Raw genomic sequence first — 25458 nt, 5'->3', positions numbered from 1 at the left:
TAGATATTTAATGTGTTAATTGGATAGGATGACCTGAAAGATTCCAGTGTAAGCAGCACTAACCTAACTGGGTGAGGGTATGTGACAGTACAGGGGGAAGAGGACCATGACAAAGGTCCACAAAAAAAAGGAACGTGTCTACGTGTCATCATACTGAATCGTGTAACTTAAGAAGCCCTGTGTATTTGCCATTGGCCTTTTTGTGTGTGTGTATGTAAAGTACAGGCCTGAACTTGGTCAGCCTTTCAGAGTGTCTTCTGCTGCCCTCTTGATAGTTTATGACTCACTTCACATAAACTATAAATTAGACACTAAGTTGCATGACAGTAGAAACTGACTATTCACTTTATGCACAGATGTGGCTAAGTCTCCAGTCCTGCTCCACTGCCTGACATAGTAGGTGCTTTAATATTTGTTCATTATTGATAGTGATACTGATAATATTCAACAAGTAATAGCAGTATAGTCTTTCCAGGATTATTCAATATGTTATCTCATTAAATCCTCACAATAACTCCTTGAAGTAGATACTATTCTCCCTAATTTAGAGGTTTAAAAAATGCCTCAGAGGAACCTTGTAACTTATTCAAGGACCCAGTGATGTGTCAGAAAATCAGCTCTGCTTGCTATCAGAGCCTTAGTCCTTAACATTATGCTATAGTCTGTTGATTTATAATGCATCTGTTGCCTGCCTTTCTTTCTTTCTTTCTTTCTTTCTTTCTTTCTTTCTTTCTTTCTTTCTTTCTTTCTCTCTCTCTCTCTTTCTCTCTTCCTCCCTCCCTCCCTCCCTCCCTCTCTCCCTTTCTTCTTTCTTTCTTTCTTTCTTTCTTTCTTTCTTTCTTTCTTTCTTTCTTTCTTTCTTTCTTTCAGAAAGAGAGAGAGACAGAGAGGCAGAGACCTAGGCAGAGGGAGAAGCAGGCTCTATGCAAGGAGCCTAATGTGGGACTCGATCCCGGATCCCAGGATCATGCCCTGAGCCAAAGGCAGACAGACGCCCAACCGCTGAGCCACCCAGGCGTCCCACATCTGTTGTATTTCTAAGAAAGCTCATTTTATCAAAATCAGATGATAGAATTTCAGTTCTGTGGTGAAAGGGATTCTGTTTTAACTGTATCCCCAACACCAGAACACTTCTTGGCATATATTAAGTGCTCAGCAAATAGTTTTGGTACATATGCATACAGGAATGGGTAGGACAATTATTTCAATTGGAATAAAGCTTACACACTAGAAAACTACTGGCTCACGACAGGTTTTATCGTTGGGCGTGGGAGTTTTTTGGCAAGAATTTTAATAAGGATTGAGCTGCTAAACCTAAATATCACAAATATTTGTTACATTGAACAAATTCAGTAATTTACTCATTCACTGAAGAAATATTTATGTCCATTTACCAAAAATAATTGAGCACCTACTAAGCGCCAGCCATTTAGTATCAGAGATATAGTAGCAATGGTTGATAATGATAAGGAGACAACTATTACAAAATGCAGTGAGCCATGAAGAAGACCCCCCCCCCAAAAAAAAAAGATACAGAGACAGAAAATTCCAGGGGAAGACATTGTGTTACAGTCAGGTAATGCCTCAGGGAAGTAGGGACGGTTCAGTTTCCATGCTGAAGAATGCCAAGAACGGGGCACCTGGGTAGCTCAGTGTTTGAACATCTGCCTCCAGCTCAGGTTGTGATTCTGGGGTCCTAGGATTGAGTCCCGCATCAGGTTCCCCATGGGGAGCCTGCTTCTCCCTCTATGTCTCTGCCCCTCTCTCTGTGTCTCTCATGAATAAAATCTCAAAAAAAAAAAAAAAGAATGCCAAGAACATAAAGAAGGAACACAGGGAATGGCATGTGCACACTTCAAAGGCTTTTAGAAAGAACTTTGTTGGAGTACAGACAGAAGGTCAGCAGGTCTTCTGAGAAATGGTCTATACGGTCCTCTTACCACCACAGGATTGCACAGGGTTCTTTCACCCCCTTACCTCCTTTCTTATATATCACTGAGCCAGCAGCCTTATTTTTCTTGGTCTTGGCACAGGGTTTGCGCGTGTTCCCCATTGCTCATGGTAGAAAAGCTGAAAAAAAAAAAGTTGAAACTTTGCAGTCTACTTACCCAGAATGTATCTGTTTTGCCTGTTCTGTTGCATTAATGCAGGAGGGATTTTTGCAGGCAACGTGAAGTGTGAAATTTAGTAAACCCCAGAAACTTGATCTCCAGAGAGCACACTTCCCATTGGTTACAGTGGAAAAATCTCTCAAGCACAGCCTGGCCGGCAGGGGCTGGGCCTACCCCATTCATCATGCAGCTCTGTTCCAATCTAGCCCACCTTCCAGGAGGATAAGGGGAGAATTTCCAAACACCATACCTAGGTGTCCAGTCACAAGTTAAGATCATTTCCACTGAGAGCAAAATGTCTTCTCACCACTGTGAGAGGGACTTAGCTTATTTCCCCTCTGCCCGCCCCTTCCGGATGATGCTGAACAGCAAGAGGAGCTAAACTGTGTAACTGCAGGTGAGCTGACCGCTGGAGCCCTGGTGACGGACACAGCTGCTCGTGCAGAAGAACCAGCCATGCACCGACACTGAGCAGACTACATTTGTTACCGCAATTTCATTTGTGAAATTCGAACAAACGAGCTTAATTAAGGCTTCACCACCAAACGAGAAGATGGAATCTATTGTAAGCTGAACTTCCCTTAAAAATGATATCCAAGAAGATCTCTACAGAAGATTTCGAGTCTCTTCTCCATCTGGCTCCCTGGAGGTGGGGGCGATGCCATATTCTAGCTGCCGGAAGCATCCACTCTTTGTGGAAATCTGATGGCAATTCCCAACCTCCGTTAAAAACTTGTTTTCCTATTTTTCTGAACTTCCAATACTTTCTAAATTGTGTTAGCTGAAGCATTGTATGTATATAATTAACTCACAGGTCCCTCTGGGCTCATCTAGCTCCACTTGTGGAGTTTAACTGAGCAAGACTGCGCTGATGTCTCTCCCTGCAGTGACACCCACTGCCATGAGCACCTTCTACAAGAGGAGAATGGGGGAAATGGCTTCTCCAGCTTGGCTTTTTAGTGAGTTGTGTAGCTTCATAAAGGATTTTACTGGTTTCATGACACTAGCGATCCACTTTTCTTTCAAATACAGAATCTGCAATTTGGGGGAAACGTGGGGGAAGGCGGGGGTGGGAAATTCTGTATTTTCCTCCTGGGTGAAGTAGGGAGGCAGGTCTCTTTTTCGCCTTAATTGGATCTTTGAAATCTCAGGGTAGCAGGGGCCGTCTGTGGGCACAGGGCTCCAGCGTCCCTCCCATGCTGGGAGCAAATGTCAGCGGTTCCTGCAGGGCTGAGTCTTCACGGGCAACACCTGCAGGGGGGCCTGCGGCACTTTGTCCAAAACAGAGTGCGAAGGGCCGGGGACGGTGGACCTTTTCAGGCCGACTCCTCCGTGCACCAGCTTCCAAACTCAGCCCTCTTGCTTCCCTCTGCGGTGTAGACACAGACGCCCACGGTGAGAAGGGGATGTGGACTCTGCAATGGAGGAGTCGTAGGTGCTCGCACAGAAGTTCTGGCCCCCGCTCCCCCGATTCTATTCGTAGCACAGGAGGCTTCAATTAGGCGACGGCGGCAGCCCTTCCTCCCACAGCCTCCCCTCCCTGAGGCTTCGAACCCCAGGCCTCGCCGCTGAACTGGATGGAGGGACCGCGTACCTCCTAGCGGGTGAGCGCCAGGGACCCGGAGGTGGTGTCCCTGCCTACCCACGGGGACCTGAAGCGCAGGTGTCCGGATCTAGGCAGCGAGTTAGGGGCCCGGGGGCGGGGGCGGGGGCGGGGGCGGGTCGGGGTGGGGTGCGGGGGTGCGGGGCGCGAGTCGGCGGCGCCCGGGGCCGCGTGGCCCGGCTGGAGGGCGGCTGGCAGAGCGCGCGCGCCGCGCTCCCGGGACCCCCTGCCCGCCGGCCCCCGGCGCCCAGGTGCGGGCTGGCGGCCGCGTGCGCCCCACTGCAGCAGGGAGCAGCCGCAGCCTCCGCCGCGGCCACCGGCGCGGCCGGGGAAGAGTCCCGGGGCTGCTGACGCGGTGGGGAGGAGCCTCGCCTTTAATGCACCAGCCGCCTCCAGCCTCCTCCTGCAGCAGCGGCGGCGGCAGCTGCGAGCGCGCGCGTGTGGGCGTGAGGGTGAGTGCGCTGGCGCCGGCCGCGGCGCCCTGCCCCGCTCCCCGCCGCCGTCCGCGCCCCCGCCCGCCCGAGCCGCCCTCCCGGGGCCCCGGGCCCTGCTCCCCGCCGGCCCGGCCCGGCCCGAGCCCGGCCCCTGCCGCCGCGCCACCGCAGCTCGGGGCCCGAAAGGCACCATTTTGTCGCGGCCGCCCGCTCGCCCGGGGGGAGGAGGGACCTTTTTTGCATTTTGGAGCGGCTGCCAGCGTGGGGAACCTGTTGGGCTTCTCCCCAAGCCCGCTGGTGAGCGCCTGCCGGGCGGCGGGCGGCGGGCGGCGGGCGGCGGGCGGCGGGCGGCGGGCGGCGGGCGGGCCGGACCCCTCGGGGCTCGGCGCATCTCGGATCTCGGCCCCGGCGGCCGCCGAGCCGGGCGCAGCATCCTCGCCGGGAACCGGAGCCGGAGTGAGCGCACCGCGGGAGGAGCCGCCGCAGCCTCGGAGATCCCGAGCGGAGGAGGTGACAGCTCCATTGCCGGGTTTTTATTTTTTTCTCTCCGCCTCCCCGTCTCCTCCTCAGGCTCGGACCATGGTGCAGTCCCTCCGGCTCCCCTGCCCCCCTCTCCTGTGAGACTGGCTGCGGGGAGGGATCATGGATACTTGTCTGCCGGCTTCTGGTTCCCACGCAAGTAAGCCTGCTGTCAATGGAGGAGGACATTGATACCCGCAAAATCAACAACAGTTTCCTGCGCGACCACAGCTATGCGACCGAAGGTAACGCCAGCCCCGCCGCATTCCGCCGCTGGGGCCGGGCGCAAGTTGCGGGTCGCTGGGCTCGGCCGGCCGCGGGCGCCGAGCGGCGGAGACTCCGCCGGGGCCGGGGCCGGGGCCGGGGCCGGGGCCGGGGCCGGGGCGGGGGCTCGGCCCGCGGGGGCAGCGGCCGGGGCGCCCCACACCCACCCGCGCTCCGCGAGGCCAGCCCGGCGTTCAGCAGCAGGTGGACCCGGCGCCCACGGGAGTTAAAATGGCCCTCGGGGATCGGGCTTTGCAGGGTGGGGCTCCCGACCGGAAAAATGACCGCCCCCTCCCCCGAAGGCACATGTCCCCCCCCTCCCCCGAGGTGTTTGCCGAGGTCTAGGTGGGGAGATAAGAAGGGGGCCCCGGCGGACCTCCGACCCGAGGGCCTCCCCTCCCTGCGCGGAATGATGTTGTGTCTCAGGGGCTGCGGGGAGGGCACGGCTTCATTTCCTGCCGGTCTGTGTCTCCGGCCAGGTTACCTGCTCAGACCATCGGAACCCCGAAAGGCCCTTGGCAGAAGGGCAAGCCCCTCTCCCCTTGGCAGTGCATGAGCAAGAAATAAAAAGGTAGCTGGGGAGACGGCGTTCCAGCAGCGAGCGAACGAGTCTGACACGTGGGGCGAGCGATGCGATCAGTGGGGCCTTTAAAATCACCATTATGAATTCTGCAGCAGTAGTTTCTGCTGAATCAACAGCCAGCAGAAAGCAAGAGGGTTCAGTAAGCTGGGCTTGGCCAAGAGGTGAAATTGTCGAGGCGCTCTCTCTCTCTCTCTCTCTCTCTCTCTCTCTCTCTGCTTGTTCTGACGTTAGCAGGCAGGCAGGGAAGTCAGCAGGTGGAATCACATTCTGCCTTTTGTGTGTGAACAGAGAGTAAGAGGCATTTTTCTTTTTCAAATGCCAAAACTTTTGCATTTTTGCCTTCATTTTCTACCTGTAGGCCCTTATCCTTAAGCCCGCATAGAAAGTGTTGCATTATCACGTTGTAATATCCACGTGAGTAAATGTGTGTGAAAATGCCTTAGGAAAACACAGCAAGGTATGTTCATTTAGGACGATTCTTGGCATTGATGGGATGCTAATATTTCTGTAGTATGTAATCAAACCAAGACTCACAGAAAAATGCGATGGGTTTGGCAAGGTAGTAAAAGAGTTCAAACTCTGAAAGAAATAGAAAGATACAATTGTGGGGGCAAAGGTAGCATCTTCTATAAACGTCCCAGTAAGTTTTAGGTTAAAAAAAATGCCTAGTGAATATATTGAAAATATATTCTTCATTCATCATCATTTTTGGAGAGCATCCAGCCTAATATGTCCATGGTGCTAGACAGATTAAGCAGACTTGTATGAGCTCTGGCGTTCAGGAGCTTAGAGGTGGCTTTTAAGAGATGTTCAGCGTGTCCCTCCCCCATGCAGGCACCATACTTGCCTATTCTTTTCATTTGCAGGATGACAGGGTGGTGATAAGATGTTCTTTCTCAGTCTCAAGTGCTTTGTCACTGACTCAGTTACCAGGTAGATTATGACTACCTGTGTAGTCTCTGTGTCTCAGCATGTCATCCAAGAGAGAAGTTGGCCTTAGGTCTATTGGTTTTTCCGGGTGATACTTCTTTCTGTTTGTGACAACAAAGAAAGAGGGCTGCCTTCGTGTTTTCTTCTAGATTGCATTATGCCTCCAAGCGCAGGCACAGGAAACTTACTGAGCTGGGAAGATGGGCAAATTGGGACCGTGTGTATAGGGGTATCATCTCCAGAATGAAGAAATGAGTTAAAATGGAATTCCTTAGTGCTTTGGGGACCCCAGGTACTGCACTGATTGTTGTTCCTGTTTTATGGCATTTTTATAGACTCTGATTTTGGTTAAAATAACTGGGTTCATGTAGTCAAAAATGAGGCATGAGTTTATAGCAGACAGCTCTATAAAATCTTTCTAAAGAGTCAGCCTCTCAGAACGTTCTGTCTCTCTCTCTCTCTCTCTCTCTCACACACACACACACACACACACACCATGCCGAAAACGAAACAAAACCTTTATTTCTTAGTATGCCTTCAAGTTTCTTTACCTGATCTTATTGACAGTCTGGGAAGAAGGAAAAAAAAAATGGAACTTGGACAATGTAAATAGCAGAAGTTGGGCAGAGCTGGAAGTTCTCCATGCTCTTAATTTGTTCATTTTAGGGAACATTCATGCAGTGGTGCTGGCCAGAAGGGCAAGAGTCCATCCTCTCTCTTCTGATGAATACCTTGGAAGTGCTGAGTACACCTTGAAAGATCACTAGATTGAAATATTAATTGTTAAAATCCTTTCTGTTGAGGGCTTGCCTCAAAAGTACCCTCCTCCTTTATTCACTTAAATCTACTTTCTCTTAAATCTGACAGTAGTGTCTAGGTACTTCTACAGATTTTGCTTTGCTTTTTGCCTTCCTTGATCTTTCGGCATTCTCCTACCTGGCCAGTTATGCCAAGGTTGTTGTTTTCTCCCTCCCACCCCTTCCCTTTCACTCTCTCTCCAAAATCTCCTTCACATTTATCTCTGAGTTTTTCTTTGCTTTGCTCAGATCATTCCACACTGCAGTATTCTATTTAAAGCTGAAAGGTTTTTGCTGTGTAGTTAGTGTGAAGGACTCTAAGCTCAATTTGCATTGTAAGTGGTAGCTGCAGGCAAGTTCAGCCAGCTAAGAGCAATGCAAATGCTAAAGGACACTTTTACCCAAGCTCTTCTCTTATTTTCTCTCCCTCTGCCCTCTCCCTTCTTCTCTCCCTTCACACTACCCCCCTCCCTCCCTTTCCCTACACCCCACCCCCCACCACGGGGAAGGAAAAAGGATGCATGATGTATATTTATTAAAGACATTTCCTATGACTCCTCTTTTTTTCTGAGCATCAAACTCACCGCCCTCCTCGATCTTTCTCTATCTTTTTCCCCTTTTTAAAGTTACCATCTTTGAGCATCTTCTATTTTCCATGTACTTGCTGAGCTTTTTAAATATAGCACTTCAGTATCTCCAAGTCCTGCTAAGTGGATGCTATTAACATTTTCAAATAAGGAAACTGGGCAACTGAAGGCCAGGGATGTTATTAATTTGTGAGGGTTACACAGATGAGGGTAATGCTTGCCTTCAGACTCAAGACTGTGGGAAATGAGTACCCTTCCACTAAGAAATTCTGCACTGCCTCATTTTCTATCCTTCAACCATTAGCTCCTGTAAGGAGGAAGACCACTGTGGTTTTATCTTTGTGTGTAAATTGTATTCCCATCTGAGGTAAAATTCTTGGCAGGGATCATTTGAACATGTGTATGTGGGATTACATATGACAAAAAATGGGGTTGGAACAAATACAGAAATAAAGTAACACAATGCTTGTACTGGATTTTTCAGATATGGAACTCTGGGGATCCTAACCAAGGCTTCATCTCTCAAATCTCTCTGATCTATATGTGGATTTCATTCTTTATTTCAGACTTGGTAGAACGGACTAAACCCCTCTCTCCATTAGAGCAGCTTGAGAGTTTTCTATGTTAATCTTCCTACTCTTAAACGGGACCACAGACAGAATAAATATTTTTTTTCGAGCTGACTTTACAGGAATGACAATCTGGTTAGAAGAGGAAGTCAGAGAATATGTTTTAAAAGAACTACTCTGGGGGCACCTGGGTGGCTCAGTGGTTGAACATCTGCCTTTGGCTCAGGTTGTGATCTGGGGGTCCTGGGAGTGGGAAGTCCCGGGATCCCCCACAGGGAGACTGCCTCTCCCTCTGCCTGTGTCTCTGCCTCTCTCTTTGTGTCTCTCATGAATAAATAAATAAAATCTTTTTTTAAAAAATGAAAGAACTATTCTGTTCTCAGTTTCCTTGGTTGTAAAATGGGAATAACAATAGAACTGCTGCCATAGAGGGGGAAAAATTAATACAGGAAAAGTACTCAAGACAGTGCCTGATACAAAGCTATACCTTGGTAAAATGTCCTCAGTACCTTATAGGTACATTTGCATAACACACACCCATTTTCTTTGGATTGTGTGTTGATTCTGGATGGTCTTGAGGGGAATGGCTAGTGGAGATGGGAGAGAAGTCACTAAAACCCACCAGTCTCTTCTCAGCTGGAACACCAGCAGTGGATCTTACCATGTAGTTATTTGCTTTAATGTTCTTGGTGGTTATATTCTGGCAGTAAGTAAGTTCTACTTTCTTGCAAGTATCTTTAAAAACCTATACTGTTTACACATTTTAAAGGAAGAACAAATTTACTTATTCCATGTATTATGATTATTATTATGTAATTATTGATTCATTCTGCCTTTAATTACTTCCACAAATATTAGTTGACTTTCTGCAGAGGTGATCCAGCATGGTCCAATAATACGGACATGGTATCAGGCTGGCACAGGAGGTGGACATTAAATAATTTTGCAAATAAACATATAATTACCAATTGTGACAAGTGACATTCAGGAAGAGTGCAAGATGCCTCGAGATCATATATAAGGCAGGAAAGTGGATCTAATTTAGTTGGGGGTGCAGCCTGTAAGAGTAAGTTTTAAGTTGAGAACTAAAGGATCAGTCAGGAATAAACAAGAGGTAAAGACAATTCAGGTAGAGGGGACAATAGGTACAAAGCCCAGAGATATGAAATAGTCTGACTGATCTGAAGAGTAGAAAGCTGCCTGTGGCTAGAATATAAGGAACAAGAGGAAGAAGGATGACAATGAGACCAGCACCTGCAGTTTACTTTGGAATGTACCAAAACCAGGAAAGATTCATGCGAGGATAGACGGATGGATGAATGGATAGATACACGCACGATAAAGCAAGGCCCATCAATGGGTAATCACTGCAATTTTTTTTCCATTTTGCTTTCTGTTTAAAAATTTTCATAATAAAATGTTACAAAAGAGAGACTGGAGAAGTAGTCAGAGACCAGATCATGTGTAGCCTTGACCATAAGGAGTTTGGAATTTATCCAAAGATGGATGGAAAACCATTAAAGGATTTTGATCAGGGGGGAAATCTGATCAGGTTTTTGTTTTTTTGTTTTTTTTTTTCAGAGCTCAATCTGTCTGCTATGCAGGGTGTGGTCGGAGGGCTAGGGAGGAAAGGAATAGGAGCAAAAAGGGAATAGTTAGGATGCCACAGCTGTACTCTCACAGCTGGCGGCAACAGTAGAGATGGAGAGAATTAGGTGACTCCTCTGATACATCGTAGAAGAGGAATGGGTGGGATTTGCTTGGTGTGACAGATTGGGCAGAGATAAAGAGAAGTGGATGGAGGTAAGTATCGAGGACAACTCCCAGGGCTTTGCAGTGAGACTGATACATAATGGAACTTTTCACTGACTCTGGAGAAAGACTTTGGAAGTTGATTAATTTGAGGGGTGTGTGAGACGTTTAGCCTCACAGCAAGATCCTCAAGCAGTTAGCTATCTGGGTCTGAAGCTCAGAAGCAAGAATGGGACTAGATGTATAATTTGGGATGTTGGCAGCATATTAAAAGTATTTAAAACCATGTGAATAGATGGGATGCCTGGGAGAAGAGCACTCTAAGGCAGAATTTGAGCCAACAAAGAAACTTATCTTGGCTTGGTATAAAAAGATTATAACAAAAAGGACCCCACAATGGAATGCCTTGGTGTAAACATAACTAACCACACGCTGAAATTATTCAACACTATATGGCCTTTTTCAACAATATGATAGAATAAGAAGGCTTCTTTTGCCTCACCCAGTCTTGGGTGAGTTGAGTGTTAGAGGGTCTCCAAACTTGAGTGAGATCTGTGTGATCTCTGAAATGTGACAGCTTTCTAGGGGCACCAGAATAAAAGTGAGAAAGTAGAAGTCTCTGCTTCCTCCACCCCACCCCCTTTTCACACACACTCCAGAGGAATCTAAGATGAAGAAAGCTAGGAAGGTACATGAAAATGGCTTTTGATATGAAGGTGCTGGGAAGGCACTAGAAAAATAAAAGGAGGTGGTGTCATATGATGGAGAGCTGCCTTGTAGTTCTTTAAGTTGCTTTGATATTTGTATGCAAATGCCACATCAGAATAGTACTTCCAATGCATATGGATGAATGTTTGAGTTCTCTGCCATTCTCGGAAAAATCTGAAATGGAAGGTGGAAGGAAGCTGCCTTACACTATTGTAAATGACCTTTCTGGGGATGGGAAATGTTCTGCTACCAAACATAATAACCAGAGTGCATTGAAAATCACTAGCAAGTATTCATTATTAGCATCCAGGTCCCCAGGGGCAATCTCAAGCCCTTTATGAGGGCTGGTCAGAAATGTGCCAATGAACCTGGGGTGAATAACATTAGGCCAGTCCTGTCAAAATATTGGTAATGCTCAATGAAAAGAGCACAGCTGTAGACTGACATTCCTAGACTCTGGCATTTGCATTTATGAAGAAACTAAAGGTCCAATATCAGCAGTTAGCTGAGGGAAGGGAACTGAGGTTTCTCAAGTATTGTCTAGTCCACATGTTTTCCTAGGTGTTTCACATATGTTTACTCATTTAATCTCTTTCAACAACCGTGAGCAAACGGTTTCATTAGTCTCATTTTTCAGACTGAGAAATTTCAAGCTTTGGAAAAGCAAAGAAATGTATGTAAGTTCACATACTTGTAAGCGGTAGAACCAGATTGGAAGCCATGACTCCCTGGACCCGAGGCATATGCTCTTTGCCCACCCCTGCTGCCTCGGGTCAGGATTTGGTGGGGGGGGGGGGGGCGCAGAATGCAGGATATAGTCTCTGTTTTGCATATATCTCCATGGTGCACATTCAGTGCTGCTGGACTGTCTTATTCCATCTTTCTAGAAGGGCAGTGCACAAGTCTGGGCTTTCATCATTGTCCCACAGGAAGGAAATTGAACTCCTCCACCCAATGCCAGAGTCCCCAGTTGACCTTCTCTTCCAGATGTATTTTACTCTATAAGGAAAGAAGGAAACTATTTATGGGATTGAGCAAATTGTGAGAATTAGCTGGGTTTTTAGATGCTTGTCCATGTCCCCTGCTCTTAGCTTAGGATGTTAATGGTGCAGTTCCCCGGCTGTGCTGGGATGGCTCCCTGGGATCTTCTGGACACCCATTCTCCGGAGCTGGTAACAATTCCTATAGTTGGCTCAGAAGGAATGGATAGAGACAGCTGTGTGATGGCAGTTGTCCTTTGCGTATAAATGCGAAGGTGCGTGAGGCCTTGTTTTGGCCAGAGAGACTTGCCCATGCTGTTCGCCTCATCCCCCATTAAGGAGATTGCTTTCCCCAGACTTGTCATCTTACCACCAATTTGCCTTCTTTTGCCTTTCCAATAGAATGCTAGAATGAGGCTGAAAATCAGAGCAGACCAGAGCTGATGTAACACCTATCTCTTTATATGTGGCTTAGGAACTGTGTCTTAAATAACCCAGGAACCCTTGAATTCTTATGCTCTAAGTTCACTGTGGAAAGAGTGGGAAGTGATGATGGTAAGATCTGTATGTGTGAAATCCACAGAAAACTAATTAGTATTAATTTTGGAGACGGGGTCATGGTGACAGAAAGTGATAAGTGTATAGAGGGGGATGTCAGACTCTCAGTTCTGTGCTTTAGAAGAAAGAGACCTGATTGCTTACAGCAAATGTAGGGAAATGAAGGGAACTCTGGATAAGGAGCAAGAAGAGTGCATGGGATCTCAGGGTCTGGAGGGACCCTGAAGGGTAGTATTTTAACCCAAGACAGGTGGGATCTGCTAGTAGGAGGGTGCCAAAGAGTACCTTACCTGTGCTGGGCTTGATGCAGGGGGACTGGCAGCCTCGTCCTCCACATGCATTGCCAATTCCACTGCTGTGAATCCACGAGGTAATGAATCTGAAGTCATCACAGAATGGCAGGCAACCTCCTCCACTTCGTGTAGGGGACTCATCTCTGTGACACTCAGCAGATACCCAAAGGTGCAGAGGGTAGACAAGCTGCAGACAGCTCTCATGGAGAATGCTGCAGCAAGGTGCCGAGCGCTCCCAGGTGGTCTAAAGGACAAAACTAGGATCCTCAAGTACAAAATATCACCAGAAGGTGTTGTAACCAAAGAGTAGAGCTTTACAAGAACCTTGAGGAGAGTAACATTGCTCATGTAACTTTGTAGAAGTCAAGTGGGGGCTGGGGACACCCAAGTTAGGAGGTTAAGAGGTCGGTTGGTTCATTATAGTTGTATTGCTGTCATTGACATTCTCCTCTATCAAATAATAACATAAGTGTCTTCTTGACACTTGAATGGATTCAACCATTACAGAAGAAGACAAAGCAGGGGCATGTGACTGGCTCAGTCAGTAGAGCATGTGACTCTTGATCTCAGGATTATAAGTTTGAGCCCCACGTTGGATGTAGAGATTACTTAAAAATTTTTTAAACTCTTTAAAAAAAAAAAAAAGAAATAGACATAGTCAAGCATGAATTACCCTCTATCCCTACATTCATCCCACTTCCCTGCCCAGAGTTAGCACTGTCATTAGTTGACTGTGCTTCCTCATGGCCACCTTTGGATGTATTTTGATACATTTAAATATACATGTACACGGGCAGCCCGGGTGGCTCAGCGGTTTAGTGCCGCCTTCAGCCCAGGATGTGATCCTGGAGACCTGGGATCGAGTCCCACGTTGGGCTCCCTGCATGGAGCCTGCTTCTCCCTCTGCCTGTGTCTCTGCCTCTCTCTCTCTCTGCCTCTCTCTCTCTCTCTCTGTGTCTCTCATGAATACATAAATAACATCTTTAAAAAATAATAAATAAATATACATGTACACGTGTACATCGTGGGAGGGATTGTTTGCATGATTGAGTGTATACTGCTTGTTTTGTTTGTACTTTGTTTTTTTCTCCCACTCAGCAATCTTGAAAGATCTTTACATGTCAGGACACCTACACCTGCCTTGTTCTTTTTAATGGCTGCATAATGCACTGTGGTATGACTGTATCATGGTTTATTTAGTAGTTCCTTGTACATGGATGGAAAGCTATTTCTGGCTTTTTTTTAAATACTAAATATGATGCTGTGGTGAACTATCTATCTATCTATCTATCGTTTGTGTTCAAAAGTTCTCCTTCCTGATTTTACCACCTTTAAAACCAAGAGGCTAGTTCCTATTTCTCAGCAAAGAGGCAAGAAGGACTCTTTGGTCCTTTACTTCTTTAATAAACCTAGGATAAGTCATGTAACTGCATGAGCTTGCATTTCCTAATGTAGAATATGGGCGCACCTGGCATATCTACTTATCTGTGCAAAGCACTGTATGTCCTATGACCATTTTGAATTCAAGTGTTCATAAAGAACAAGGTTGATTGGTAGCAATTGTGGAAGGCTTGCTATGTGCCAGGAACAAACTTTGAGTTTTGAAGGATTTTTCTTATTTAGTCCTCGAAACTCTAGAGGTCAATGCTGTCCTTATCCCCCGTGAAGTGAAAAGTTGAAGCAAAAATGAGATTATTACTTGTCCAAGGTCACCCACCAGTAAGTGGCGGAACAGAAGTCATTTCAGGGTTTGACAGTGTAGTATATGGACACGCCTGCTTAAGACAGAAGTTGTGATGTTGACACGGGGAAAAGATTATTCATTTTTTCTACAGAAAGGTGATTTTGAATCAATGCCAATACAAAAGGCCTAATTTTTATCAAAATTTAAAAAATGAACAGAGGGAACCTTCGAAGAGGATGGAGCATTGTATCCAGTGAGGTAGAATGCACACGAGAAGACCTGGGTGCTATTCCCAGTCCCACCATCATAATTAGGTACTTTTGCTCTGTGGGCTTCAAGTTTCCTAATCTCCTAAAATGAGGCTAACGATGGGGGGAGGGGTGGCATGCTCTCTCTCTAGATTTTTCTGGCTCTAAGTTTCTTTGATGCCCTATGTCTGTATTTGATGTGCTGTGTCGTTTAGACCTCTTTAGTCTATTGTGACACTGTGCTCATAGGTGAGCATGGGGACACAGGCATTGGCTTTAAATGGCCCCACAACTCCAGGCTTGGCTATAGGAACCAATGGGTCAGATCATCCTTCTGGCAAGAAGTCTCTGGTGCAGCCAAGAGGTGGAGCCAGAAAGGGAAGCATCTCTTTGCCAAAAGCTGCTGCAGATGGAGGAGCCAGTCTGTCTGGGCGGCCCATGACTTTGAGAGGAGCCATTTGGCAAAGTTGTTGGCAGGAGCTGCCTTGCAGCGTGAATGCTGGAGACTGTCCTGGCTGGAGTGAATCAGGGATGCAGCAAAGGTGCCTGGTGGAACAAATAACCATCTGGTGAGCAGGGTGCTGCTCATCTTGCCACACTGACAGCGAAGAGCGAGTGCCAATCGGTGAGGCTGGGCTCTCCATGCCACGATCTGACAGGCACAATAAAATGTCTCCCCTGCTGTTGTACACTCCTTGGAGGGGGTTGTAAATCCCATGTGAACCTCTTCGTGTGGAAATCGGGAAGGCTCTAGTGTCTTCCGCTATTAGAGGAAAGAAAATTCACAAAGTCAAACAAAATATACTTACTATATTTGTTGCCAGCTGCTGTGTTGGTTATGCTGGTGACTAAGGTGAATGAAGTAAAAATTTCTGTTGTATTTGAGCAGATGATACTCTGTCCTGCTCAAAATACACTTAACCCTCCAAGCAAGCCTTTGTGAGTCTGTGCTGTGCTCGCCTCTCTGTTACATCAGGTGGCTGAGGTGGTGGAGTCAGACCCCGCCTGGTTCCGGAATCACTCCAGCAGTACTAGTTCCATGGTCTTGAACAGGTCACTCTGTCTCTGATGATTTCTTTTACTTAGAAAATATGGCAGGTGTTGAAGCAACATGCCCTGGTTAGCATGCTATCATTTATATGTGAGAAGTACATTAAAAAGAATGCCTCTCTTATTCTGTGCTTTTGAGACCAATGCTTGATGGTCAATTGGAAAAATCAAGGCAGAAGAAAAAAAGTTTGAATGCTGTTTTAAATAGCATTGCCTAGTTTTGACGAAGTGTCTGTTGAAGAATCAAGGCTTCATCTTTGAATATGAGTCTGCTGAAGGGGTCTTGTATTTTTCTTGTACAAACCACACCCAAAATGACAAAAAGCATGTCTGAGTTTGGTTTCCTTGAGGTTAAATGACAGCATAGACACTTGAGAAGCCATCTTACCACCGACCCTTCTAGATTTTTTACAGCTGTCCCATATCTTTTATCTCTCCCACATTTAATCTGACAGCTCTTTGTCATCTTTTGAAAGCATCTGACTTCGTTTTTGTACAAAATAATCCTCTTCTAACTTTCCTCACCATTCTTCATCACCTTCCGTGATATTTGGTTAACTAACAAGTAAAACTGGCATCAAGAGATATGGGAACAAACAGAACTGCCTCGCGGTAAACATGCATCTGAGCCAGAAGAAGCAGGAGTGTGCCTGTGTCCCAGAGATTAGCCTGCTAAATTAGCTGTGAGTATAGAGCATCCTGTAGGCCTGTTTTTTTTTTTTAATTTTTATTTATTTATGATAGTCACACAGAGAGAGAGAGAGAGAGGCAGATACATAGGCAGAGGGAGAAGCAGGCTCCATGCACCGGGAGCCCGACGTGGGATTCGATCCCGGGTCTCCAGGATCGCGCCCTGGGCCAAAGGCAGGCACCAAACCGCTGTGCCACCCAGGGATCCCTAGGCCCGTTTTATAGAAGCAACAGAAGGCATTTTTTCATCCAATAAGCCTGTTCTTAGATGTCTGTTAAAAGAGCTTCCGTGGGGCCCCTGAGTGGCTCAGTTGGTTGGGCAGCCACTCTGGGTTTTGGCTCAGGTCATGATCTCCGAGATCAAAGCCCTGATTCAGACTCTGCATTGAGTGCAGAGTCTGCTTGAGATTCTCTCCCTCTGCTCCTCCCCAGTTCAGCTCTCCCCACCCCCAAATAAATAAATAAATAAATAGATTTTTTTTTCTTCTAAAAAAAAAGAGCTTCCATTTTAACTATGGTGAGGAGAAAGAGCCACCATGTACTAAGTGCTTGCAGTGTGCCGGAAATTGAATACCATTCTTTGTACTTAATATATTCTATGTGATATACTATATATCATGCGTGTATGTTTATATTGTGCAGTATATTGATGTGTATATGATACAGATATGTGCACATTTGCGTGTCTATTTCATTTACTCCTCACAGCTAACCTCAGAAGTATGTACAATTGAAGCTTAATTAGGGGACTTTTAGATCTTATTCATTATTGTCCGATATCCATCTCCTAGCACGGTGCCTGGCAAATAGCGCACATTACATGTTTATTAAGGAACTAAGTGGATAGGCTCCTATTTCACTGATAATGAAACTGAGGCTTAGAGAATTTGTAGGATCTGTCCAGTGTCAATCAGCAGACTCGGATTTAAAATACAGAAGTGTCTGACACAAAAATATAAGTTCTTTTTTTTTTTTTTTATAAAAATATAAGTTCTTAAGAACGAAGTTAGGTATATTAGAATAATGTGGGGGTTTTAGAATAAAACTCTCAGACATATGCTTTCGGTTAAAAAAAACATCTAATAGGATAATAATTTGATAGCTCTACTTTGCACAAGTATGTAAATATTCTAGAACAGGAATTGGTAAACTTTCCTATAAAGAGCCAGGTGGTCAACATTTTAGGTTGTGCTAACCATACAGTCTATGTCCCAGCTACTCATCTCTGTCTTGGCTACATGTGGTCATGGCTGTATCTAGCAAACAACTCTGTTTACAAAATCAAGTGGTGGCCCTTGGATGGTAGTTTGCCCATCTAAAGAAATGTTTGGAACTCAATAGTCATTCAAAAAATGTTGGCTTTCCAAATGAGTGGTTGCAGTAAGTGCTGGAGAGACTATTTATTTATTTATTTATTTATTTATTTATTTATTTATTTATTTATTTATTTATTTAGAGACTCTTTATTGAACAGGAATGGCTTATGGCCAAAGTGGAGTCTTGGTGGGATTCTGATAGGTAATGAGGAGGGGCAAAGACTGTCTTCATAGAGAAGAGGGGTCTTTTGCAATATGAGGGGGCAAAAGTATGGAAAGAGAATAGCATACTATTTGAGCAAATTAGCCAGAAACTAGACACATAACAGACTTCGATAGCCCGTTAGAATCCCTGCACATAACCTTACCTCTCTTAGTAGTGTCCCTCAAATGGTCACTCCATAGTCATTTAAAAATACTTATTATATACAAGGCACCATGCTAAACAAACAAAAAAACCCCAGTGAAAAAATTAAAAACAAAGACTCTGTCCTTATAGAACTTGCATTCTATTGGGAAGACACACATGAAATAAACATAAACATAAGAATATGAATATAAATTTTATTAAATACTATGTAGAAAAAGAAAAGCGCCTATGAGAACAGAAGATATGTTCACTGATGAAAACTTGGACTATAAAGAAAAGTGAAAAAAAGAAAATTGATTTTACCTCTAGCCCCAGACATAAACATTACAAATATTTTCAATGTATTTTCCAGGCTGTGTGAGTATGTGCATGTGCGTGCATGTGCATGTAAGAGAAAGGGACGGATGCTACTGGAATTATATGTAAAATGGTATCATATCTATTTTTATTTTGTTTGTGTTCCAAATAAAACTGTGAGCATTCTTCTATAACATCGTATAGTTCACCCACAATTTTACCATTCATCTAATGCTGGAAGTTTAGATTATTTCCAATATTTTGCTATAATAATTGTGTGATAAATAATTGCTCTCTAGTTATTTTCTTAGAAGAGTTTTCTAAAGTCAAGATTCCTGGGTTAAATGGTACAAATAATTGTTTCTAGATACAAACAATTAAGTTTCTGGATAATAATTAATATGTTTTCTAGAAAAATCTGTACCAAGGAAGACCTTTGTGGTTGCTGTGGCTTTCTCACCATTGCCTGGTCTGTGTGTTTCCTCAACCTCTCATTGTCACAGATTTTCAGAGGGAATTTACACAGGTGGAGTAGAAATAAATTCATAAAGACATAACCATTGAACCTTAATTTGCTCCTTTGCCCTTGTCCTTCCCCAAAGCCCATGTACTTCTACCCAATCCGAGAGGGGAGGCAAGCTCAATTCTCAGCCTCTGCCATGAAAGACATGGGTGAGTCATTCGTTCTCTGGGATTTAGTTGCCCATCTATATTAAATATAATGACTTTCATGGTTTCAGGCCATCGGTTGTACATAAGTATATGGAACCTGGTGACCCAGAAATGTTAATTTTCCTCAAACTGATAAGTAAGTGACTTCGAAGAATGATTGACCCACTGTAACAACCAGTATGGTTGTTTAATGAGCTAGTCCTCTCCTGGGGTTCAAATTTGACATTTCTGAAAGCTGTGATGCTTTTTTTTTCTATTAATACTGTGTGTGGTTCAATGCAATTTGAACTCAGGTAAATCTGTGGAAACTAAACTTTACCTATCATTGACTTAAGACTTGCAGACATCTCTAGCTCTCCTCCAAAAGTTGGGTGCATGATTTGATGGAATTGGAAAGTATAAATCTTATAAACTGCCAGTGGGATTGTATTTTTAGTGAGTGATTTTAGTCCCTTTTCAAAATATATGGGCTGTCTGCATTTTAGCAGTCACTGGGGATTTTAGGTAGGAGTTGTTTTGAAGTCTCAATCCATTTTGTGTGAGTATTTGGGACATATTTCTCCCTGGAAGTGAGAATACAAAGTTCTTCGAGACATTTTTTTAATTTAAAATTTTTATGAAGTTTTAAAAAAATGATACATAGATAGTGACCTAACAGGCAGATAAAATTTAAAGGATACATGGCTGTCTGACTAGCTGGCTGACAGGCTGGCTGGCTGCGTGGATGGGTGGCTATTTGAATGGATAAAGATTTGTGATAATCAGGAGACTCAGTTGCTTCTTCAGAGGACTAAAAGTATTAAAACATCTTCTAGAAACGTCAGTTTTCAATTATAATTTGGGATTTTAATATTAAAATCTCTCCTCTCCTTTCTCTTCTCTCTAGAAAGCCAGGGCAGGTGGGATGGGATGAGAGAGTGAGTATTGATCAGGGCAGCACATATTCCTGGGAATATGCTTCCAGGAAGCCCTCACTGGTACTGGTTTTAAAAAGGAAATATGACAGAGGGGAGAAGAGCTGCCCTGGACAATCCTGAGCTAACAGAAAAGACTGGGACAGTTCAGTGCTTCCAACTGACATCTCTTGCAGTGACCAATACCTAATCCCATCCCAGTTCTGTAGGATTAGCCTGGATGAAACTAACATTCTATGCTTTGAAAGTCACAGCCCTCTGGTCACTTGATAGGATGTAGGGAGAATGTTTTTCATGCAGTGGCATTTGTGAATGAGGTGTATTTCCCAGTAGGTTCTCTGACCCCTTGCAGGGTCAGAGATCAAAGACTTGCTGAGGTCTCCCCAGGACCTGAAGAACTCTGTGCACAGTGGTGAGAAAAAAAAAAAAAAGCTGTCTGATTATCATATTGTGCTTCTGTTGCCAACATGCTTACTCAGTCCCTGAGCTTCCTCAGCACAATTTGAGATGGAAATTTTCTGATCAGAATTTTTCCTATAAGTCTCAGAAACTTGGATTTAAGCCCATTATGTGGGCCAGGCTTTTTCTTTCTCCAGTTACTTGACAAGCAGGTTGCCTTTGAGTCACTCATTTGGATGGCCTTGAACTAGACATTGGCACGTGCTGAAAAGACAAAATATTTTCCCGCTTGTGTTTGGCCCTTTAAGAAGTTTGGGCTGTCGACTATTTTGTCCTGTGCTTGTAAACTTTACTGCTTCCTGACTGTCCCCTCATGTCTCTGAGTCTCCTAACTGAGATCCCAAGTCAACCATGTGGGCTTGTCCTGGGTCCTCAGCATCCCAGGCCACCCCTGTTCCCTGCTTCTATATGTACCATTTAGTACCTGGTACCTGCATGTCCTGCCTTGAATCTTCCTGGTACCTGCATGTCCTGCCTTGAATCTTCATTTTCCCATGAATTAATTTTTTTTAATTCCTTGGGTTTTTTAAATCATAACAACAGTGCTATGATATATAGATATTTTCCCCATTTCATGAATGCAGACACCAAAATCCAAGTTTAGATAGCCTGCCAGGAAGAGGAGGACCTGCACATTGTCTCCCCAGCTAGAAAGAAACTCGTGGAAGATAATTACCACCCTTTCACTCCTTTATCCTACAGATGACAGTACAGTGCTTGACACATAGGTGCTTTGTAAAAGTGGTTTTGAACTTGATTTGAGTTGGAGAGTAGATTGATAATATCACTGTAGTTAGGACATCAGCCAGGTACCTATTCTTTGCTCACGAGTTTAAACTTACAGCTCCGTCCAGACATGATCAGCCTAGGTTTTCCTACCCCGACTGGAGTTTAAGGATGTGCTATATGATTTTTGCAATCACTTGGAAATTGTGCCAGCTAATTAAGAACATAGCCTATTATTCAGTCACTCATTTTTTTTGTTTATATGTTTTTTCATTTTACTCTTTAACCTTTCAGCAAGTATCAGTTGAATAACTAAAACCTCACTCATGCTATAATGAGTTGGTATATGATGACATAAGTATGAAAAAAATATATCAAAGCTTATTACCACTGGGTTATGTGGGGAGGAGAGGAATAAGTACAAAAAAGGCAATTAAAAAATTAAAGGAAGCCATATCCATGATAAAAGTGGTATATATAATATTATTTCTCTTCTATAAACTTCTGTGTGTGTTCATAAAGAATTCCATGGAAAGAATGGCTAGTAGAATATTAATGATTGCTATGTCAGGCTGATGAAATTTTAATTCTTACTGTTTATATTTTCTGATGACAGTTTTCAATAAGTATAAACACTGTTTCTGTAATAGGAACAATAAAGCTGTCATTATGGTGAAAACAATTCATGGAGTGTCCACTACGTGCAAATAACAAGTCTGTGGGTATCAGTGTAGTAAATATCCACCAGAGTTCTTCGTTTTTCTCTGAAGTCACATTAATAATTCTTCAGATAAAAATCGGAAAGGAACCTGGAAGAGTAGTGATATATAAAGACTAGTAACTCTAGAATTTTGTAACAAGAATTCCATTTGAGTTCTCTTACCTGTAGGTCTGTGTGCAGGGGCTTTGGCAATGAGCTTGGCCCTTAGGTTCAGAGCCACCTTTGTCCTGTGTCTGGGCTGAAACAGTAAAGGTCAGGTATCACTGACCTCAGCCAATCACTTCATAAGGGGGCTAGGAAAGGGTCTGGATAAGTCATTGAAAATATATTGCAATGATGAAAAAGCCATCTAAGAAAAAATGTCCTAGAGCCTGGAGGGTCAGAGCCAGCCCCTTTGCACACGAAGGATCTCACAGACTGAGTTTATTGACATAGAAGGTGGTTTTAATTACCCTGAAGGAATTTCTGGCATGTTTTGCCAAAGCCAATCTTTAAATGTTTAATCAGTGGATTTCTGACAACCAGGCCTACTGGAGAGATCTGCATATGGGGGCAGTTGGTCAAGTGTAGAGTGTATTGCAATGTGGCTGCTAGTGATGGAACATGGTAGGTTTATTTTATCAGATAAATTTAGGCCTGAAAATACCAAATTCCACCCATGAAATGATCTTGGCTTTGGAGGATTATGGCATGTTTTATGTCTGAGAAGCTTTGGTTTCCTTCTCAGCCATAGATCACCATCTAAACAAACTCCACTACCTTTGCTTTTGGTGTCCTGAAAGTAAATTTGATAAGGTGATCTAGAGCCAGAGTTTAAGTGATAAATCAACCAGCTTCATAGTCCCACACTAGTGACTTGTAAGAAGGAATATGCCTTTCCAAGTACAGGCCCAAGGAAAATGTAAACTTATTATCATTTACTTTAATTTTACCCATTTGTGTTGACCTACAAAATATTTTAAGAAAAAAACTAAAATAGGAAAATAGCATGAAGGTGTCACATCACAAAGCCATTTTAATCTGTCAGATAACTTGAGGGGAAACCAGAGTCCAAGATAAATGTAAAAGCACCAAAGAAATTGTTTCCTTGATTTTTGCCTCTTTGCTCCAGTGTCTAGGTTGAATCCTCCTAAGACTATAAAAATAGTCAATAGTGCTACATTACTATCTTTGATTCATCTCTTCACATTTAACTCCAGATGGAATTTCTTTTTTGTTCTCCTTGCATAAAAACGTCCTTCACACTATCCCCTTTCACTGCTGTCCCAACTAATCTACATAGAAGCCAAATTCTACTCTCTAATGTAGACATGCAAGGGAGAGTAAGTCGGCACCTTGAAATCTGAATAGGAATCCAAAGGCATCTTTGGCAGGATCTCCTGCGTCTCCCTTTGAGCTACTGAGAGTGTCTGTGTGCTGTAAGTGACAGTGGTTTAGTGATAATCCAAAAAGGATGGAAAGGTTTCTCAGGCTATTTCATACTGATGTTCACTGATCTGTGGACTTGCCAAGCTTACAGGGAAGAAAGGCCAATGGAAATGAATCCCTCTTAACCATAACAACTGAGCAAACAGTTCCACAGATATTTATGGTACAGCTGATAACTATCAAGTTTAAATGATCCCTCTTCATCTTGTCTTTTAAACTAGTCTGTAGGTAGGGGCCCTTGGGTGGCTCAGTTGGTTAGGCCCCTGCCTTCTGCTCAGGTCCAGATCCCCAGGTCCCAGGATGGGACCCACATTGGGGGGGTCCTTGCTCAGCGGGAAGCTTGCTTCTGCCTTTCCCCCTGCCTGCGGCTCTCCCTACTTGTGCTCTCTCTGTCAAATAAATAAGTAAAATCTATCAATAGGAGATCCCTGGGTGGCTTAGCGGTTTAGGGCCTGCCTTCGGCCTGGGGCATGATTCCGGAGTCCTGGGATCGAGTCCCACATCAGGCTCCCTGCTTCTCCCTCTGCCTGTGTCTACCTCTCTCTGTGTGTGTCTCTCATGAATAAATAAATAAAATCTTAAAAAAAATATTTTAAAAACATCAATCAATCAATCAATCAATCAAGTCTATGGGTAAACCAACTTGGTTTAACCAGGTTACTGGTTATTGCCAAATCTTAGGCAAGGAAAGAGTTACATAAAATAATGCCATCTTAAACTTGTGAAGGGGATTTATATTTTTACAAAGTATTTTCACAGCTCTTACTACTCTGCACAAAAAAATTGGTGAATGAGTTTCTTATTTCCTCATTGTGAAAACTGAAATCTAGTAGAGTTAATCAATTTGCCCATGATCACATAGCTGGTTTGTGGTGGAGACAAGACAGAGGTGCAGAGATCTGATCCCTAAAACAGAGCTTTTCTCATGATGTTAGAAACAGAATCAACTTTTACTGAACTCTCAACTGGATGAAGTTTTGCAGTCTTGGGGAAAAAATGTTCATTTTTGCTGACTCTCTCTGCAAGATATTGGCTACCTACATCCTTAGCACAAGGTTCTTTGGGTGGAGCAACTTGGCATGTCCTTTGTTGGGCATTGGGTGTGGGGTATATTGCATTTCTAAGGTCATTCATTGTTACTATTCCAAATGGAAGGGTCTTGAGGCCATACTTCTGGCCACTGCCTTTGGTGCAAGCCTTAGAGAACTAGAGTTTAACATGTATGAAGATGTGGAGAAGGCAATAGACTTGGTTCAGCTTCGTGACTGCATATGGCACCCAAATATCTAACTCACAAGTATCTGCCATTTAAAGCAAAAAATAGATAAGAAAGAATGGATGCATTATCACTAACACCATTCTTTTCCCTGGAAACATAATATAAGGGTAGTGAAGCTACATTTACTGAATGATTCTAACATGTTGTATATTTCTTTTGCTTCATTTCCATTTAAATATGTGAGCAATGAATTCTTTATAAAGAAAAGAGGCTTACTACTTAAATCATCTACCTCTAATTGCTCATATGTAAAATCAGGATAATGCTAGTAACTACTTCTATGGCTGTTGTAAGCATTAAGTGAAATAGTTGTACAGTGGGTAGCTCAGTACCTGGCATAGATGAAACATCAGTTAAGTAGTTGTTTGGTTCTCTTTAGTATTTCTAGAAGACCTAACTGGTCGTATTATTTGCACCGGATACATTCTTTCTGCCCACCAAATCCCTAGAATCCTACTAAGGATTCTACTAAGAAAATGAATTTAAGGGATCCCTGGGTGGCGCAGCAGTTTGGCACCTGCCTTTGGCGCAGGGCGCGGTCCTGGAGACCCGGAATCGAGTCCCGCATCGGGCTCCCTGCGTGGAGCCTGCTTCTCCCTCTGCCTGTGTCTGCCTCTCTCTCTCTCTCTCTCTCTCTGTCTATCGTGAATAAATAAATAAAATCTTAAAAAAAAAAAAAAAAGAAAGAAAATAAATTTAACGGGTTAACAACACTGACTCTGGAGAACACCAGGTTTGTATTCTGGCTTCACCACTTGCTAGCTCTGTGACCTTGAGCAAGTTCAGCCTTGCTAAACACAGGTGCCTCCTCTGTAACAATACAGATAAGAAAGCTGAATTTCCTAAGATTGCTGTGACTATTAAATACAACAGTGTATGTGATGTACTCAGTATCAAGTGTGTTGTAGCTGCTACA

At 44.0% G+C, this 25458-nt stretch overlaps 1 protein-coding gene across 13 annotated transcripts in view; it reads left to right on the top strand.

Moving 5' to 3' along the window:
- Positions 1 to 25458, top strand: part of PPP2R2B (protein phosphatase 2 regulatory subunit Bbeta) — a 439287-nt gene that overhangs the window by 169420 nt on the left and 244409 nt on the right. For 3 of the 13 annotated variants that reach the window (XM_072826368.1, XM_072826367.1, XM_072826369.1), the window contains one exon: positions 4719 to 4912. The exons of 7 other annotated variants lie outside the window; for them this stretch is intronic. In XM_072826368.1, the coding sequence (XP_072682469.1) occupies positions 4719 to 4912 (194 nt within the window). Of the gene's footprint in view, positions 1 to 4023; positions 4167 to 4288; positions 4446 to 4556; positions 4913 to 25458 lie in introns of those variants that run through there. 3 more of the 13 variants (XM_072826373.1, XM_072826384.1, XM_072826378.1) reach the window with 3 other exon arrangements.

The sequence above is a fragment of the Canis lupus genome, chromosome 5 (assembly GCF_048164855.1).
Source record: "Canis lupus baileyi chromosome 5, mCanLup2.hap1, whole genome shotgun sequence".
Taxonomy (NCBI): Eukaryota; Metazoa; Chordata; class Mammalia; order Carnivora; family Canidae; genus Canis; species Canis lupus.
Note: the sequence above shows the minus strand (reverse complement) of the source record. Positions and strands in the feature narration are given on the sequence as shown.